This window comes from Acomys minous (assembly GCF_964271855.1).
Source record: "Acomys minous genome assembly, chromosome: 9".
Lineage (NCBI taxonomy): Eukaryota > Metazoa > Chordata > Mammalia > Rodentia > Muridae > Acomys > Acomys minous.
In genome coordinates, this window is record NC_140490.1 from 84354307 (window position 1) to 84373935 (window position 19629).

Here is a 19629-nt window from a genome sequence, read left to right on the forward strand (position 1 = left end):
GCAGCAACCCTGGGGGAGGGCTCCCTTTCCCTGCGTCCTCTCCAGCACTTGTTGTCTGTTGTTTTCTTGATCCTGGCCATTCTGACTGAAGTAAGAAGACATCTCACAATTGTTCTGTTTCATCATTTTATTTTTTTAGCTTTTTTTTCAAGATACTTAGTTTTCAAAATGGGTCACAACATAAGCTTTTGAACCATTCTGCCAGTGTGCAAGCTACAAATGCTTGCTCAGCAGCTGAAGGGCACTAGTTAGTATCCTGTCTGAAAAGTGAATATAAATCATATCAAACAAATGTTCCAAGTCTCCATAGAAACACAGGTAAGTATGACGCCCATCTCCTACCTTCCATACCGCATGGGTGCCAACCCTACTCTAACAAAGACATTTCCAGACTAGCAGTAACTGAGTTAAATGGGACTCCCAAATCCTTTACTTCAAGCTAACCCTGCAGGTAAGAGCTACAAAAATGGCATCTCCACAGTGATACCAGCAGACGCACAAGCTGCTGGGTGATAGTCCATCCTGCTCTCCTGGGCACAAGACTCGGGCAGAGTGCCAACATCCTGCTCCTCCACTTCCGGCAGGAAGCTGTGGCTCTGGCTCTGCTTCACATTGGCTGTGACTTTACATGGTAGATGGTCGGTCTCTGGAACCCACTGAAAGTAGAAGCAGCAACAACGGTGTGTGCACCCGGGTTCTCAAAGAGCCACGTGCATCACCCACATGCATCTCAGGCAGGTTATGACGCTCGACCACCCGATCGAGGCCATTGCTTGTTGGTCCCCAGATGCTAGCTTGGGTCTCTTCTGCAGCAGGGCCTTCACATGTGCATGGTCATAAAGAAAGCAGTTAAATGACCCCTTTGCTCCATCATTCACATATTGCACACAGGTTTGCCCACTTGGCTCATCTTCGTCATCGCAGCCAGTCTGCTCCTTCCATGTGGTGTTCTTGGCAATGACATTGACTGCAAGCCTGAAAGCTGACAGGACACAGTGTCTGCATGGCTCCGCTATGATTCTCGCCCCGGGGTCTGATGGGAAGGGCTTGTCCAGAACAGGGTTAATTACACTGGTGATCTCCTCAAATTTAAGTTTCGATGCTCAGATCCAGGAAACCCACCACCAATATCAAGTCAATACATGCTGAACGACTCCAGTTCTCATGTCAAAGACACAGCGGGCATCCCACATGGCCTGCACGAACTTCTCAGGATCGGTACAGCCACTCCCCACAAGGAAGCTGACACCAAGGACATTAATAATTAGCTCTTCTGCCCATTCCAAGAGGAGCCTGCTGGTTCTGAGTGTGGCACCAAGCAACACTGAGGTGACAAACTTCTTTGAAACCATTGGTGGCAATCTGCAGAAGCAGCTTTGCCTTTACATGTCCTTTGGTGACCGTCATCAACTCAGTTTCACTGTCAAAAGTCATTGTCTGGCCTCTGTTACTGGTGGCATACTTGATTCAAGACACTCGTTCACAACGATTGGCATAGATAGTCCTCTCTGGAGGCCCCAAGCCCTGCACCAACTGTATTTCAGTCTTGCTTGCACAGTCAAATCCTGTCCCAGGGGTGGCCAGGTGGCCACTATGGCCCTGCTGTCTTTACACTTGACTACATAAAAGGGAGGGACATGAAGAAGAACTTTTTAGTCATCTTAGATGGGTTTTGAGAATGTCTCCAAGGTCTGCGACTTGAGAAACATCCTTATAGTCAGAGGAAGAAACTCCATTTATTTTCTGGTCCGGGATGTCCTCGGCAGTAAGTCCTCTGCCGCAGACATGGCAGTCAGATTCTTCCTTCTTGTTCATGGGTCTTGATGTGCCTGAAGAAAACCTAGAGATGAAATGAAAATATTGCTAGCCCCTCACAAGGCAAGTTATCCAGGAACACTGAACACTGTCTCCTAGGAGCTGTGGAAGCCTTCTCACAGGTTCTCACAGCCCATGGGCAGGCGCCATCGACTGGCCCCATGGAGACTCTGCTGCCATGCTGAGGAACAACCTGGTCAGCTGCCTCACTGAGCCCTGCCTGAGGTGGCACCAAGCTTCTGGCTGAGGGCATCCCGGAGGCTACAGGGACTGACCCTGAGCTATTTCTTATCCATGTTTATTTATCTTTTTGAGAACTCTGTTCAGATCTATAGGCCATTTGTTTTCTCGACTCTGATTTTTGAGGTTTTAAAAACATATTCAGCATACTAATCCTGTATCAGATGCACAGCCAGTGAAGAGTCTATTCTGCTCTCTGGATTCCTCTTTATCTGTTGGTTGTTTCCTCAGCTGTGCAGGGGAGCTCTCAGTCCTGTGGGCTTCCACCAATTAGTTGTTGATCTGACTGCCGTGTGATTGGCGTCCTGTTCAGAAAGCCCTTTCCTACATCTATGCCTTGCTGGGCGCTGCCTGTGTGTTCTAAATATTTATCCTTATGTACAAGAGCTACAGATAAATGTTGCTCTCACTCCTCCTCAGAGAAATTCCTCTTTGCAGCAGACAGAGACCTTCTTAGAAATCCACAGCTGGTCAAAATACAGAGTTAAGCTGTTGTGGTATGCCCAGGGCCAACTGACATTGCCGAAGGGGCTGGGAGGTTGTGAGAGCTGGACGGCCAGGTGGCCTGCTGCTGTGTTTGACATGTGACGAGGAAGCTGCATGCATGCCACCTCCACACCACAGTCACTTAACAAGATCTGAACTGTGACTAGGCCAGCTGACACACCAGGCTGGATGCAGGGAGTTCGACCTGTCTCCATACCTAAGGAAGAGCTACAGGAAAGTAAGGGAAGCTGAGAGAAGGAGAATCGGTCTTCTGCAGGAATGAACCGGTTATCCAGTCCTAAGTAGTCATCCCTAGATGCATGAGTAACACCAGATGGATGGGCTCAACTGGTGCCTGCATGCGTGCGTGCGTGCGTGCGTGCGTGCGTGGGCGCGTGCGCGTGCGCACAGCTCTGTCTTTCTGTCTGGGGTCATGAAATTGAGAGCGAGTGCGGGATGCGGGAGGAGGTGGAGGGGGAGAAGACGGAGGGACTAATGTATATACAGCACCCGCGAATGGTGTTTCCAAAAGAAATTAAAAAATTAAAACCACAACAACAACAGAAATCTAAAAACAAAAAAACAAAAACAAAACCCCAAAGAGCCCAAAGTAAACCCATCTGTGGTGTCAGAATTAGGAACTGTGCATCCCACGCGGGGGAGGAGAGGACTGAGAAACTTCAGAAGGGTGAAGGGTTTTGGGTGCGTGGAAGAGTCCACCCCATGGAAACCGCCCTCTGCTGTTCTGAATCCTGCTTGTAATGTTCAGTCCCCGAGACTGCTATGTGCAGAATGACCTGCAGGGGGCGACAGGGGCTCTAGCCGCCTCGTGAGGAGGTTTGGGGCTCACATGGGATGAAGCCGATTATGAGAGATTAAATACACAAGTTACAATTTCTAAAGGATTTAAAAAATAGGAGTAGATAGCATTATTTCTTAACTATGTAGAAGAAGAAAGAAAGAAATTCGAGTGAGGGGCAGGAATCCAAGCAAAACAGCAAAGAGAGAAGGATCTGGGAAATGTCCTGGGATGAGCACAGCTGGCCACACATGCTCAGGGCCTTCAGTTCCGTCCCCAGCTCATATCACATCCCAGCACTCGGGGCAGAAGGGTCAGGGGTTCAAGGTCATCGTTGGCTGCATAGGGAGTTCCAGGCTCTTCTGACCTATTTTACCTCCATAATCATACGTGTGTGCATGGGCGCACACACCTCAGTACACTACAGAATCAGAATACTTCATAGGAAGAGGAGAGAAGAGGTCAGGGAGATGGCTCAGTGGGCACAGGTGCTTGCTGCCGAGCCCTTTGACTTGAGTTCAATTCTTCGCACCCACGCGGTGGAAGGAGAGAACTGACTCCTGCAAGTTGCTGCCCCCTGATCTTCACATATGCCCACCCACCCATTCCATATACAATTGGATGTAAATTATTTTGAGGAATAAAATTAAAAAAAACCTGAGTAACTTTTTATTGATTTATACTCAGCAATGACATTTTGAATGTGTCATAAAGGTTCCTAAATAAAATATTAAAATTTGCCCTCCCATTTCAAAAAGAAAGTACAGTAACTGTAAAAAGATTTAAATTTTTAAAAATAATTTTATTTCATTTTTGAGACAGGGTATCACTATGGAGCACTGGCTGTCCTGGAACTCTCTATGTAGACCAGGCTGACCATAAACTCACAGATATCCAACTGCCTCTGCCTCCTGAGTGCTAGAATTAAAGGCGTGCACCGCTACCAACTGGCTGCTTTACAATTTATATATATATAGTGTGGTAGCACACACTGGCAATCCTAGCCCTGGCAAGACAGAGACAGGCAGATCTCGGTGAGTCTGAGGTCAGCCTGATCTACATAGTGAGTTCCAGGGCAGCCAAGGTTACTCAGTGAGACTTTGTCTCCTCCCCCCAAAGATGTGTTTTGCTATTTTAAATAAAACGTACACACATAATTTTTTCATTACTAAATTTTAATTGTATTTATTCATTTACAAATATAATATTTTTAATTTATTTGAGAATTTTCCACAGGTGTACAAAGCATTATTATCACATTCAATCTCTACTTCTTCCTTACAACTCTTTCTGGAATCCCCAACACAGCCTCGACTCAGCTTCATGCTGATAGTGTACCGAGCTCAATTAGTGCTCCCTGTGGGTGGGTGTGGCTATTCAGGGTATCCTGGAGGAAACTGATAGGGTGGGGGCTAATGAGCAAGTCCCTGACCATGCAGGTTGGTCTTGAGCAGGTGACCATAAACACTATTAGACTGTATTAATAGGAGGTGACATGGGCTGGTGCAAGGCTCAGGTGGTAAAAGCACTTTCCAAACAAGTGTGCAGAGCTTAGTTTGAATCTCCAAAACCAAGTAAAGCTGAGTGTGGGTATAGGAGATGAAGAGATGGAGGAGGAGGTAGAGGAGGAAATGGAGGAGGAGACGGAGGCAGAGATGGAGCAGGAGATGGAAGAGGAGATGGGAAAGAAATGGAGAAAGAGGAGATAGAGGAGAAAATGGAGAGGAAATGGGGGAGGAAATAGAGGAGGAAATGGAGGAGGGGAAGGAGGAAGAATGGAGGAGGAGACAGAGGAGGAGACAGGGGAAGAGATGGAGGAGGAGATGGAGGAGGAAATTGAGGAGGAAATGGAGGAGGAAGAGATGGAGGAAGAGGAGATGGAGGAAGAAATGGAGGAGGAGACAGAGGAGGAGACAGGGGAAGAGATGGAGGAGGAGATGGAGGTGGAGATGGAGGAGGAAGAGATGGAGGAGGAGGAAATGGAGGAGGGGGAGATGGAGGAGGAAATGGAGGAGGAGATGGAGGAGGAAATGGAGGAGGAAATGGAGGAGGAGATGGAGGAGGAAATGGAGGAGGAGATGGAGGAGGAAATGGAGGAGGAGATGGAGGAGGAGATGGAGACAGTGGAGACCACTGTGCTGCATGTTTTGCAGACTGAAATAAGTCAGTCACGATAGAATAGTCTGGAATGATTCCAGCAGAGGAAATCTTTGTCTGAGTCACACACACACACATACACAGAACACCCACAGAGGTATTATCAATGTCTATGCCAATATAAATAAATCAGCTTATAAGCGCCCATGAACATTTACTGGGTAATAAATCATGCCCCTGAGAGAGTGATGATGTAACCTCTTGGTGGCTCATGGAAGACCAAGCAAGGAACCTAAGCATCATAAGGAAGCCACCTTCAGCCTCCAGCCTCTTCCACAGAGAAGGAAATTTCCAGTCCTTGTCATGCCACTCAGTGGTTCCTCCAGGAGACTTTTGGTGACATCTGGAGTGTCTGTGGTTGTCACAGGAGTGGGTGGAGACCAGAGATGTTGTTCCACACACTGTGATGCATAGCATACCCACCACAGAATGAGCTAGCTCACCCTGGAGCTGAGAAAACCTCAGCCCCACAAGAACCTACATTTTATTTATTAGGCAATGTCTGAGACAGTGCCTCACTACGTAGTCCAGGCTGGTGACAGTCCCTTTATGAGTGCTGAGATGACAAGTGCACATCACCATATCTGGCCTAGATTTTACCAGTTATCTGTGAAATGAATATTGCAGTTTAATGGTTTCTGCGACAAATGGATTACACAAACTAGGCTTCCATCCAGGGTCCTGCCTTGAGTTTCTGCCTCAACTTCCCTCAGTGATAGACTATGATCTGGTAGTGTAAGCCTTTAGTTAGGGTGTTTACTACAGCAACAGAAATTCCCAGCACTTGAGAGGCAGAGGCAAGTGGATCAATGTGAGTTCGAGGCCAGCCTGGTCTACAAGGTGAGTCCAGGGCAGCTAAGGCAACACAGAGAGACCCTGTCTTGAAAAAACAGCCAATAAATAAACAAATAAACAAATAAACAAACAAACAAATAAATAAATAAAATCAGAGCAAAAACATCTGGGTGTATGCCAGGACTTTAGCACATGCATTTGGAGGTGGTGCTGCACACAGTTTAGTTTGTACCAGGACAAAGTCACTTACCTTTTGATTTTTGGAGAGAGCCCTGGGAATGCGTAAATCCTGTCAGAGGAGTTTTTAGGCAACTCAAATATGGAAGTGTCTTAGATTCCCATAAGGCTTCTGAGAGTCCGTAGCTTCCCCACCAGGAAGTGACTCAGTGGTGTCTCTGGGCAGCTTCACAGAGCTTCCTGTACCCCCAGCTTGAACAACAACAACAATAAATTTCCCCAGCAAGGCCCAGTATAGATAGAGATTGCTCAATTGCCAATAAGTGACAGATGCCAGAATGATTGACAGCTGGAGCATGTGTGGACATGTGCACCTGAACACTTGCACTTGGACACCTGCACCTGGACACCTGCACCTGGACACCTGCACTTGGACAACTGCACTTGGACACCTGCACTTGGACACCTGCACTTGGACACCTGCACCTGGACACCTGCACTTGGACACCTGCACCTGGATACCTGCACTTGGACAACTGCACCTGGACACCTGCACTTGGACACCTGCACTTGGACACCTGCACCTGGACACCTGCACTTGGACACCTGCACCTGGACACCTGCACTTGGACACCTGCACCTGGACACCTGCACCTGGACAACTGCATCTGGACACCTGCACTTATGGGCCAGGCAACTCATTGATTCATTCATCCTTTATAGCTCGGGAACTTGGACAGTCCAGGGGAAAGAGCATGTTTGAAGGGACGGTCCCCAGCTGGGTAGCCACCCCCAGCATCCTAGTTGTTGAGTAAACTTTTCAGAGGAGATATGAACAGACACCTACTCAACCCACAAAGAGCAATGACAGAATCAAGGAAGAGATGGCAGCCAAAAGCGGCTCAGAGAACCACCAAATTAACTGGGGCTGCTTAAGGAAACATGTTTAAGTTATGGACAGCCACATCACCGAGGAAAGGACCTGTCCCGGCAACGGTTACCTAGTTACCGATCCTCAGGGAGGGTGGGCCCTGTGAGCCCCTTCCTCAAGTGATGGAAATTTCATGCTTTAGTCTTGTGCTGGTCTGTTGATAATCAAAGCTGCCAAGACTTCATGAGGGTAGTAGCCATGGTGTGCCAGAGGACGGAGCTCCACAATGCTGGTGCTGCCAAATCTTCAAATACAGAGAGTTGGAATTGGAATGAGAAAAGAACAGGAAGCCTCTCTGCACTCCCATGTATGCTGCAGGCACACCAGCTGCATTTTGCACTCCTTAGGAAGCAGCCACTGAGGAAGGGAACGGTGTGGGTGGTTGTATTGGCCCCTGTGAGCTTTGATTGGCAATTTGCTATCCCGATGTGAGGATGGGAGCCAGCTCACAGTCAACCTGTCTGTGGGAGACACTTGGTGAGATGGGGAGACAGCTGTGCCTAGAGGCCTAAGCAATGCCTTTCCCAAAAAGGACAGTCACTGCTAAGTCAGCTCCTCACAATCTCCACCTTCCCTCAGTGTCTTAGTTCCTTTCCTGTGACTATGGTAACATGCCTTAACAAGAGCAACTCAAGAAAGGAGGGTTTATTCCAGTCCATGGCTCAAGAGTGTGGTCCACTGTGGTGGGGAGGCCACAGCAGCAGGGGCTCGAAGCTGCTGGGAATGCTGCAGTGGGAAGCAGTGATGAGTGTGATGAATGTCTGCAGATCGGCTCCCTTTTATACAGTCCCCGACGCCAGCCCAGGGGACAGTGCCGCCCCATCCTCCACCCTCCCACTTCGATGCACTTTTTCCTTCTTATAACTCACTGAGTCCGATGAGCAGTGCCTGAGTAAGTGTCCCCGTCACTGTTCTATTGCTGTGACGAGACACCAGGACCACAGCGGCTCTTACAAAAGGAAGCATTAACATGGGGCTGACTTACAGCTTCAGAGCGTGAGTCTGTAATCCACACGGGGAAGCTGACTGGCGTGGTGCTGGAGCAGGAGCTGAGAGCTACATCCTGAGCAGCAGGCAGAGGAGAACGAGGCACTGGGCTTGCTTCTGAAGCCTCGAGGCCCATCCCCAGCCACACAGTTTCTACAACATGGCTGCACGTCCTAGTCCTTGCCAAATAGTTCCGCTAACTGGGGACCAAGCATTCAGACATATGAGCCTGTCCGGGCCACTCTCATTCAAACACAGCGTGGGCGAGGGCTGTCCACTGAAGCATTGTGGATTGCTAGGAGCTACGCCCTTGAAGAAAGCTGCCCCTTCCTCCCCCAGAAGCCATCAGTGTCCAGCCCCTCAGTTAGGCCTGGGGTCCCATGGCCCCTCCCCCCATGCTGCAACGCGGACTGGCCTGACCCTGTGCAGCAACCATAGCTGCTGTGCGGTCACGGGGGCTGGGGTCCTGCCATGTCCAGAGGACACTGGTTTGCTCCGTCCTGCCTGATCGGGCTCTTACAGTCTTTCTGTTCCCTAATTCATGATGGTCCCCGACTTTGGGACCAGATTGCCTTCAGTCTCCTTTGCACTGTGGCCTGCTGTGTTCCAGTATTAAGTGTTGTCCCCTGCACGGAGAAGCTTCTCTGATGAGGTCTCAGAGCTGTATGGAGCTTTGGATATCAAGGTATTCCTTTAAAGGGCAGTTGCACACTATGTCCATTTAGCAAAAATAAGAGTAGTGGGTTCACCCTTGGGGCCTTTGAGTGCTCGAAAAACATGGGTTCTTGGCTAGGTTTACAATGCCAGCTGTGAGTTTTCTCCAACCAGAAAATAGTTAGTTGCTGCCGTAACATTGACACCACTATGGCACCAATGGGCATATCTAGCAAGCCAGTTCTTACTGCGGTTCACAGGGCTCACAGCTGGGTAAGACAACTTAACAGGATGTTATCAAGTTCCGGTGGGCAACAGAGGGCAACGGCAGTAGCTTGTATTGTTTTGGAGATTTCTTGAACACCTCTGACCAACCATTTGAAGGTAGGTGCCCCACACCTGGCACCAAATCACCACTTTTAGGGAGACACATACGCAGCACAGCAGCAACCATATTTACAAAAAAAATATAGCTTCTAAGGATAGAAGAGCTCACTGCAGCCCCAGCTATGTACATGGGGAGACTGAGGCCCAGAGATGCTAACTAAGGAGAGTGCTAGAAGTCACTCAGAAGGCAAGTGGCAGAGCAGGGATTTGAACTCTGAACATCAACTCCAGAGAGTAAGGACCATCAGATTTCTCTGCAACCATATCTCTCATTCGAGCAGTGTTTGGCAGGAAGACCGTAGCGCCATCCCATGATATTGCTTTGTCATGATTTTTTTTTTGTCTTGGTAAGAGGCAAGGGTGACTGCCTAGGGGGAGGATGGGGTCTCAGATAGCAGTGGGTGGTAGAGCCCCAGGGGTGAAAGGAAACACGTTAGATAACCTTCTCAGAAACACGGAAGGAGGCCAGTAGCTTGGCCAGGCGCTTCCTGCCTCTGGGCTATATCTGAAGCCACCACCAATACCTAAGTCTCAAGGATCAGCCTCCCGGGGAGCCCCTTGGCCCCATCCTTCTCTGTCCTCTGCTCTCTGGTCCTGTCCCTCCTCCTCATGCTTTTACCTTCTCTCTTAGCAGATTTCTCACCTCCCTTCTTCACCCACCTCCTCTTCCTCTGCTCTCCTCAAGGCTGAGAAAAATCTTCTAGAATTATATATATATATATATTTTCTTAAGATGGAAACTGCTGGCTGCTGGCGGCTTTATATAAATGAACTGTCCCCACACCTTGGTCTCATCAAAGCCACGGAAACAGGCTGTGATAAGCACAAAGGAAACTCCGGTTAGGGGTGAGGCTGCACATTTGGGGCTTTTCTGCCTCCCACCAACCTTGCAAGGATAGGAAGTGGGAAGTCAGCCTGGACTGTCTGTGACTCCTGAGCAGAGGAAGGCAGCCCTGTCCCTCTCAGGTGTGGCCGCTGCATCTAGAAGGTGTGGGGTAACACGTTCTTCCCAGGGCTTAGCTTCCACTCTGCAGATGTTCAACTGGCGCAACACACACAGCTGTAGTTCTAGATGCTGGGGAAACGGAGGCAGGAGGATTTCTTGAGACTACACCTTAAAATATATGAAATATATAGTTCAAACCCAGCTTCGGTTACTTGAGACCCTGTGTCTGAACAAACAAACAAACATAAGAGGGCAAATAATTAGAAAATATAAAGTGCCTCTCAAATATTATTATTTAAAATTCCTCATTTTATTTATTCTGCATGTGTCCTGCATGTAGGGTCCAGAGAACAGCCTCCGATGTCATATTCAGGAGCTGCCTACCTTCTTAGAGGCAAGGTGTCACCCTGAGCCTGGGGTTCCTGATCACCTAGCTGGCCTGGCCAGAGAACCCCAGGGGTCCTCCTGTCTCCCCTTCCCTGTTGATGGGATTGCAGGTGCCCAATACCACGTCTGTGTCTTTACACGGGTTCTGAGGATTCAAACTTGGATCCTCATGATAGCACCCCAAACTCCTTACCTACTGAGTCATGACCCCAGCCCATCTGGTCCCCCTTTGTGTCTTCCCACAATCCCATCAGCTCCAGGCACCCAACTGGTCTGGCGTAATCTGTCCTAAGTGGGTTCTATAAAGCACCCCTGAGGGTGTCGCCTCTCTTCTCCCCTCTTTATTTCCTCATTCTTTCTGTCTTGTTTTTCCCCTTCTCTTCTGCATTCCCTTTTTCCGTCTTCTTTCCCTCTTTTGCTCCCTCCCTTTCTCTCACCAACCATTTCTGGAATGTCTGTCGCAGCCATGCATTGGGCTCAGTACTGAGGTCCCATCAAGGTGTCCCCGAAGGATGGGTGTGCCCAGCAGCTTACACTGGGCCTGACACAGCCAAGGAGGTGCTTTGGTGGCTGGAAACCAATGCAGCAGATGGTGGGAGGGGCCAGTGTGTGACAGTGAGTCTGGAGCTCCGTGTGCTCCAAACATGGTCCTGACGATAAAAGTCTCCCTGATACCCCAGGGACATGTCTTGCCTTTAGCCCAAAGTCCAGAAACCCCAAATCCCCAGGTCTGCATCAGAAATATAAATACCCCAGCTTTATTCTTCCTTCCTGAATATCAGGCAAATGGGCTGACCCAGCACTCCTGGGCAGGTCAGCAGTCCACACCACCCGGAGCACTCCACCTGCAGAGTTCGGGATGCCTTAAAGGGAGACTTCAAGAGCTCTGCTTGCTGGTTTGAGGTCCGTCTTGGAGAGGACGCTCCATGTAACCCATTGTCATTGCAGTCTTCAGACCATGAATGCTCCGAAATAGGACCTGGTGCCATCTCGGGGTCTGACCAGGTGGTTCCCAGGCACACGGACCACCACCTCCTCCCCGGCCTCCAGATGGACCACGCCGCCCAGGAAGCTGCTGTCCCACCAGACTCGGGAGCTGTTGGCCTTGCTGCAGGGTGACCGCCGGCTCACCAGCAGTTCTAGCTCCTTGAGGTAGTGTGATGTGCGCTTGTACAGCCCATGGGTGATGGGGAGGCCACTGGCCAGCCCCGGAGGGCAGCCCACGCTGCTCAGCTGCACTTTGGAGCACACGTAGTAGTAGTAGCCGGCCTCTGTGGTCACCAGGGCCCCATCATGATAGGTCAGGCCTCTCAGGAAGGCCAGGCCAAGTCGTGTCTCCCATAGCAGAGGTCCACCCATGCCTATCAAGCTGGCGTTGGCCACTGGGAGGGAGGGTCGGGGAGAGAGAGAGAGAGAGAGAGAGAGAGAGAGAGAGAGAGAGAGAGAGAGAGAGAGAGAGAGAGAGAGAACTGGTCAGTACAGTTAGCACGGTGTCCACCCTTTCTGTGTCACCTTATTCTTGTCCCTTCTCTGTGGGTTCACTGTCATAACATGCTGCTCATCTGTGTCAACTCAGCCCATTCCCATCTTGCAGGGGGAAACTGAGGCACAGAAGAACAAAGCTGCTTGAATACCAAAGAGGACACTGGAGCACAGGGTGCTTAAGCTTCCTAGCGCAGTGTCAAGACTTAAAAATGGGGCTAGGGTTAGGAGGGGAGACACTTGCCTGCGTGCAGGAGACCCTGCATCTCATCCCCAGCACCGAGTGAATCAGGCGTGGTAGTGCACACCTGTCACTCAGCTCTTGGGAGGTGAGGCAGGAGGATCAGGAGTTCAAGGTCATCCCCAGTTACGTAGCGAGTTCAAAGCCAGTTTAGGCTACATGAGTCCCTGTCTCAAAAAGTGTGTGTAGTGTGTGTGTGTGTGTGTACTGCCTGTGTGTGTTTGTGTATGTGTGTGTGTTTGTGTATGTGTATATGTTTGTGTGTGTGTGTATCTGTGTATATATGTGTGTATGTTTGTGTGTATACATACATGCTGCGGCACATGCATACCTGCTCACGTCCACATGCTAAATAACATAAATGTAATTTTTAAAGAAACTTCAAAAGAAAACAAAGGCAAAGACTGTGGGAGCATACTGTTTACACAAGTGACCAGGTGTGTCACACAGGCAGACACACCCATGGCTTATCTGAAAGAACAGAAAGTGAGCATGTGAGAGTGAACCAGGATTCCTGTGAGGCCAGTGATGGGGGCCAAGGGTTTGGGCCCCTAACAACAGCCATGTAGGTGAATCCCAGAGACGTGGCCCAGCTCCACACACTCATCAGATCCCAGTGTAGAGATCAGAGGACTGAAGGGCAGAGTGACAGGCTGACAGGAGAAGCTCTGGGATTTAGTTGGGCTCTCTGCCTACCACACATACACAGCCAGAAAAAGAAAGACACAGGAGAGTACCCTTGGGTCCCCCAAGCCCCGCTTACCAGCAGACAAGTCACTATGTCCCCAAGATGCTGATGCAGTCTCAGAAGGAACCAGCTTCCTGCCCCTTCTGCAATGTCAGTTGGCCCGGGGCATCTCACGACAGTTTAACTTTCTGAATTTTGACCAGCTGTGGATTTCTATGAAGGTCTCTGTCTGCTGCAAAGAGGAATTTCTCTGAGGAGGGGTGAGAGCGACATTTGTCTGTAGCTCTCGTACATAAGGATAAATATTTAAAACACACAGGCAGCACCCTGCAAGGCATAGATGTAGGATAGGGCTTTCTGAACAGGACGCCAATCACACGGCAGTGAGGCCAACAACTATTAGGTGGAAGCCCACAGGACTAAGGGCTCCCATGCACAGCTGAGGAAACAACCAACAGATAAAGAGGAATCCAGAGAGCAGAACAGACTCTTCGCTGGTTGTGCATCTGATACAGGATTAGTATCCTGAATATATTTTTTAAACCTCAAAAATCAGAGTTGAGAAAGCAAATGGCTTATAGATCTGAACAGAGTTCTCAAAAAGAGAAATAAACATGGATAAGAAACAGCTCAAGGTCAGTCCTTGTCGCCTCCAGGATGGCCTCAGCCAGAAGCTTGGTGCCACCTTAGGCAGGGCTCCGTGAGGCAGCTGACCAGGTTGTTCCTCAGCATGGCAGCAGAGCCTCCATGGGGCCAGCCTACGGTGCCTGCTCAAGGGCTATGAGAACCTGTAGAAGGCTTCCATAGCCCCTAGGAGACAGTGTTCAGTGTTCCTGGATAACTTGCCTTATGAGGGGCTGGCAATATTTTCATTTCATCTCCAGGTTTTCTTCAGGCACATCAAGACCCATGAACAAGAAGGAAGAATCTGACTGCCATGTCTGCTGCAGAGGACTTACTGCCGAGGACATCCCGGACCAGAAAATAAATGGAGTTTCTTCCTCTGACTATAATGATGTTTCTCATGTCGCACACCTTGGAGACATTCTCAAAACCCATCTAACATGGCTAAAAAGTTCTTTGTGTCCCTCTCTTTTATGTATTCAAGTGTAAAGACAGCAGAGCCATAGTGGCCACCTGGCCACCCCTGGGACAGGATTTGACTGTGCAAGCAAGACTGAAATACAGTTGATGCAGGGCTTGGAGCCTCCAGAGAGGACTATCTATGCCAATCGTTGTGAACGAGTGTCTTGAATCAAGTATGCCACCAGTAACAGAGGCCAGATGATGACTTTTGGCAGTGAAACTGAGTTGATGATGGTCACCAGAGCACATGCAAAGGCAAAGCTGCTTCTGCAGATTGCCACCAATGGTTTCAAAGAAGTTTGTCACCTCAGTGTTGCTTGGTGCCACACTCAGAACCAGCAGGCTCCTCTTGGAATGGGCAGAAGAGCTAATTATTAATGTCCTTGGTGTCAGCTTCCTTGTGGGGAGTGGGTGTACCGATCCTGAGACGTTGGTGCAGGCCGTGTGGGATGCCCGCTGTGTCTTTGACATGGGAGCAGGAGTCGTTCAGCGTGTATTGGCTTGGTATTGGTGGTGGGTTTCCTGGATCTGAGCATTCGAAACTTAAATTTGAGGAGATCACCAGTGTAATCAACCCTGTTCTGGACAAGCCCTTCCCATCAGACCCCGGGGCGAGAATCATAGCGGAGCCATGCAGACACTGTGTCACGTCAGCCTTCAGGCTTGCAGTCAATGTCATTGCCAAGAACACCACATGGAAGGAGCAGACTGGCTGCGATGACGAAGATGAGCCAAGTGGGCAAACCTGTGTGCAATATGTGAATGATGGAGCAAAGGGGTCATTTAACTGCTTTCTTTATGACCATGCCACATGTGAAGGCCCTGCTGCAGAAGAGACCCAAGCTAACATCTGGGGACCAACAAGCAATGGCCTCGATCAGGTGGTCGAGCGCCGTAACCTGCCTGAGATGCATGTGGGTGATGCACGTGGCTCTTTGAGAACCCGGGTGCACACACCATCTACTATGTAAAGTCACAGCCAATGTGGCAACTCGTGAAGCAGATCCAGAGCCACAGCTTCCTGCCGGAAGTGGAGGAGCAGGATGTTGGCACTCTGCCCATGTCTTGTGCCCAGGAGAGCAGGATGGACCATCACCCAGCAGCTTGTGCGTCTGCTGGTATCACTGTGGAGATGTCATTTTTGTAGCTTTTACCTGCAGGGTTAGCTTGAAGTAAGGGATTTGGGAGTCCCATTTAACTCAGTTACTGCTAGTCTTGGAATGTCTTTGTTAGAGTAGGGTTGGTACCCATGCAGTATGGAAGGTTAGGAGATGGGTGTCATACTTACCTGTGTTTCTATGGAAACTTTGAGCATTTGTTTGATATGGATTTTTAATCATTTTTCAGACATGATACTAACAAGTGCCCCTCAGCTGCTGAGCAAGCATTTGTAGCTTGCACACTGACTGACAGACTGGGTCAAAAGCTTATGATGTGACCCATTTTGAAAACTAAGTATCTTGAAAAAAAGCTAAAAAAAAAAAAAAGCACACTGGCAGAATGGTTCAAAAGCTTATGTTGTGACCCATTTTAAAAACTAAGTATCTTGAAAAAAAAAGCTAAAAAAAATGATTATGAAACAGAACAATTGTGAGATGTCCTCTTACCTCAGTCAGAATGGCCAGGATCAAGAAAACAACAGACAACAAGTGCTGGAGAGGATGCAGGGAAAGGGAGCCGTCACCCAGTGTTGCTGCCACTGCAAACTGTGCCGTCAGTCTATAATCAGTGCGGAGAATTCTCCCAAAGCTAAAAATGAATCTTCCATTTGGCTCAACTGTACCACTCCTTGGCATTTGCCCAAAGGACTCGTCATCCTACTCCAGGGACCCTCGTTCCTGTGCGTCGCTGCTCTATTCACAACAGTAGGGAAATGGAAACAACCTAATGTCCTTCAGCCAATGGATGGATAAGAAAATGTGGTACGTAAACACTGTGAAATAACTGCTCAGCTATAAAGAAAAATGAAATTATGAGCTTTGCAGGAAAATGGGTGGAAATAGAAAATATACTAAGTGTTGACCTATCTCAGGCCCAGAAAGACAAACAGCCGGTTGTTGTTGTTGTTGCTGCAGCAGCTGCTGTTGTTCCTGGCTCCCAATCATCAGATCGAGTATGAAACCTGAGTAAACACAGGAACCAGGAAAGAATAGAGGGAGCATGGTGGAGAAGAAGGGGCTGCAGAGGTGGGGAAGGCTAAGACACTGCTGTGAAGGGGGGATTGCGAAGTTGGCGGATTTAACCAGGGAGTGGAGAAGAAGTGCAAATCAGAGGGGGAAGGAGGGAGGGACAATAAATAACTAAGGATGCTTGGAAAAGCCACAGGGAAGCATAGCATGATATGCTTACTTTGAACACGTATATAATGCATACATGTATGTATAGGTGCCTTAAATGGAGTCATGTGACTTGGAGTATTGGTGCCCCCCAAGAGCCATACATTATTTAACAAAGTCCCCAGTACCAGGCATGAGAAACATCTCTTCAAGTTGTTTTTCAGGGAAGCCCAAGAGTCTCCCCCAAACACAATAGGCCATGGTGTTAATCCCACAGACAGGAGGAAAAGACCACGGACCGAGAGCTATGACCAAATCAGAAAGAGATGTATTTGGTTTACACCAGAACCAAATCAGCAGCTGTCTCTCCCTAAGGTGGGGTTCAGGAGAGCAGCCCTGAGCCATTTTTTTTCAAGCTCCCTGTAAAGGACAAAGCCCTTGGGTGGGGGATTTTACAAGCAAGTGTGGTTACAGAAGTGAGAGATCAGCAGATATGGATGACTGCCTCAGACATCTGTTATAAAACAAGCTATAGTTATGGGGCAGGGCCCACCTCACTTCCAAGAAGCAGAAACATTTACTGTTTACAGTAAACAGATTCCTAACTGAGCTAGAGTATCAAAATGGCTCCTGCTGCTTTCTCAGCAGCTCTTGGTTGCATCACAGAACTTGAACATAAGACTAGTGCTGAGACACCACAGGCTGAGATACAGGACCCAAGACAAAGCTGACCTGGAAGGTTCCTCCTGAGAACAGGCTCTCACAGTATCACAGGATGCTGTGCAAAGCAAGAGGGAAAAACAATCCACAGCCCCACTGTGCACAATTGAGAAAATTCCTGCATAAGATTGGGCTTTACCCAAGCCTCTAGGGTATTTTGTTCATTAGTGATTGAAGGGGAGGGTCCAGCCCATTGTAGGGGGGCTATCCATGGGGTGGTGGTCCTGTGTTCTATGAGAAAGCAGGCTGAGCCAGGAGTGCTAGTGCAGGCCTTTAATCCCAGCCCTCAGGAGGCAGAAGCAGGTGGATTCCTTGGAGTTCTGTGCCAGCCTGGTCCACAAAGTGAGTCTAGGACAGCCAGGGCGACACAAAGAAACCCTGTCTGGGAAAAAGAAAGAAAGAAAGAAGAAAAGAAAGAAGGAAGGAAGGAAAGAAAGAAAGAAAGAAACCTGAGCAAGCCACGAAGAGCAAGGCACACGCAGCACCCTCCATGGCCTCTGCATCAGCTCCTGCCTCCAGGTTCCTGCACCATTTGAATTCCTGCCCTGGCTTCCTTTAAAGATGAATGGTGAAGTGGAAATGCAGGCAAATAAAGCCTTTCCCCACCACATTGCTCTGGTCACGGTGTCTTATCACAGCAATGGTAACCCTAGCTAGCACACTTACCCACCTGTGAACAACAGTAACGCCAGGCATGACAAGGAAAACCCAAGGGTGCAGTAGTGGCACTTACATCTTGGAGGCTGCCAGCAGCTTAATTGGACTTAAGCCCCACTCAGTAGGAGAGAATGCAAGCCTGGTGCTCTAACCCAACCAAGTACTTGTGGCTGGAGAGGTCTTAGGCCCTAGAGGAGAGCCTACCTCTGCCATTTTTTTTTTCTAAAACAATATACTGTATTCCAGCTGCCTGGTTATTTATTTATTTATTTTCTTATTTTTTTTTAATTACATGCATGTCTGTGTTTGTGAATATGACTGCAGTTGGCTGCAGAGGTCATAAGGCGCCAACTCCTTGGAGTGGAAACGAGGCTCAAATCCTCTGTAAGAGCCGTAAGAGCCCTTACCCGCAAAGCCCTCTCTCCAGCCTGTTTGCTTGTTCCTTGCTTCCCGTTTGTTTGTTTGCTATTTGTTTTTTGCTGTTTGCTTGTTTTTGCTCTTGTACTAAAGACAGGTCCCCCTGTGCAGTCAGTCTCAGCCTCTGAGGGGTGTTATTACAGGCCTGTGACCTGCCTCGATGGCTTGCTTATTTTTAAATTATATTTTAACATTATCACACTGTGTCTGTGTTGATGCTTTTAATCAACACTATGCCTTCATGGCTCATGCAGTGACATGTGTAGTGTTTTGGTTCCAGGGAGATGACTCAGACTCCACCAACAAGGGCCAAGAGGCCTCAGCGGCCACACCCTCACATCCTTGTGCTCCCAAGTCCCCTGAAGGCCTCAACTGGGAGAAACTTTCTCCCTTCAGCTACTTCTCTTAGATATTTGCTCAGAGCTGTGAGTAAAATCTCTAATACACACAGCTACTATATTACGTGCCTGAAGATGTGGGCAGACGCCAGATGTTCATGCCGTGGGTATTTCTCCATTGCCCCCACTTTATTTATTTATTTGTTTATATTTATTTTTTGAGACAGGGTCTCACTCTGTAGACCCAGCTGGCCAGGAACTCACAGAGATCCACCTGTCTTGGCTTCCCAAGTGCTGGGAACCCTCTTCTCACATTATTATTATTATTATTATTATTATTATTATTATTATTATTATTATTATTTTATGAGGCAGAATCTCTCACTAAACTCATGGGTCATGCATTAGGCCAGGCTGTCTAGCCAGTGAACCCCAGGGACCCTCTTGTCTCTGCCTCCCCAGCCTCCCCAGAATTGGAGTGATAAACATCTGTTACTGCACCCTGCAGACAGGTAAAGACAGAGGCAGAGAGCACTCCTTGAGAGCTGGGTGCCCAGCTATTAAGAAAAACAGTTGCCTAGAGAAGCTCAGGGTTCGGTCCAGCATCATGGTGTGTGTGAAAGAGAAAGGTAGAGGGTTAGGGGGGAGAGACTAAGAGTTTTGTTCTTGAAGGAAGTCACTCAGTGTTTTCTTCCTGAGCTGTGGAGTCAGGGGCCACGAGTGACAGAGTGACCAAGTGACAGCCACACTGTCCTCAGCCAGGCATGTTCTTCACAGGACACCTGCAGATGTCTCTCAGGACTCCCTCCCCTGCACTTGTCTCAGAAGCCTGGTCCCCTGGGGCTGAGAGATGCTTACTCCATAGAGCACTTGCCACACAAGCAACAAGGACCCAGGTTCAATTCCCAGCATCCACAGGGGAAATGGGAGTGTGTGTCTGTAATCCTAGCATTGAGGAGGTAG

At 48.8% G+C, this 19629-nt stretch overlaps 1 protein-coding gene and 2 pseudogenes across 3 annotated transcripts; 1 reads left to right on the top strand and 2 right to left on the bottom strand.

The window, feature by feature from the left end:
- Positions 1-458: 458 nt before the first annotated feature.
- Positions 459-1815, bottom strand: LOC311605233 (ornithine decarboxylase-like; annotated as a pseudogene). The gene has a single exon. The product of its transcript is annotated as an ornithine decarboxylase-like (transcript).
- An 8884-nt stretch (positions 1816-10699) lies between these two features.
- On the bottom strand, positions 10700-12124 carry LOC311605235 (tumor necrosis factor ligand superfamily member 14-like). The gene has a single exon (XM_084795646.1). The coding sequence runs from the start codon at positions 12118-12120 to the stop codon at positions 11713-11715; it is 408 nt and encodes a 135-aa protein (XP_084651772.1). The 5' UTR covers positions 12121-12124; the 3' UTR covers positions 10700-11712.
- Positions 12125-14081: 1957 nt separating this feature from the next.
- Positions 14082-15405, top strand: LOC311605904 (ornithine decarboxylase-like; annotated as a pseudogene). Its single transcript has one exon. The product of its transcript is annotated as an ornithine decarboxylase-like (transcript).
- The last annotated feature ends 4224 nt before the right edge of the window (positions 15406-19629 follow it).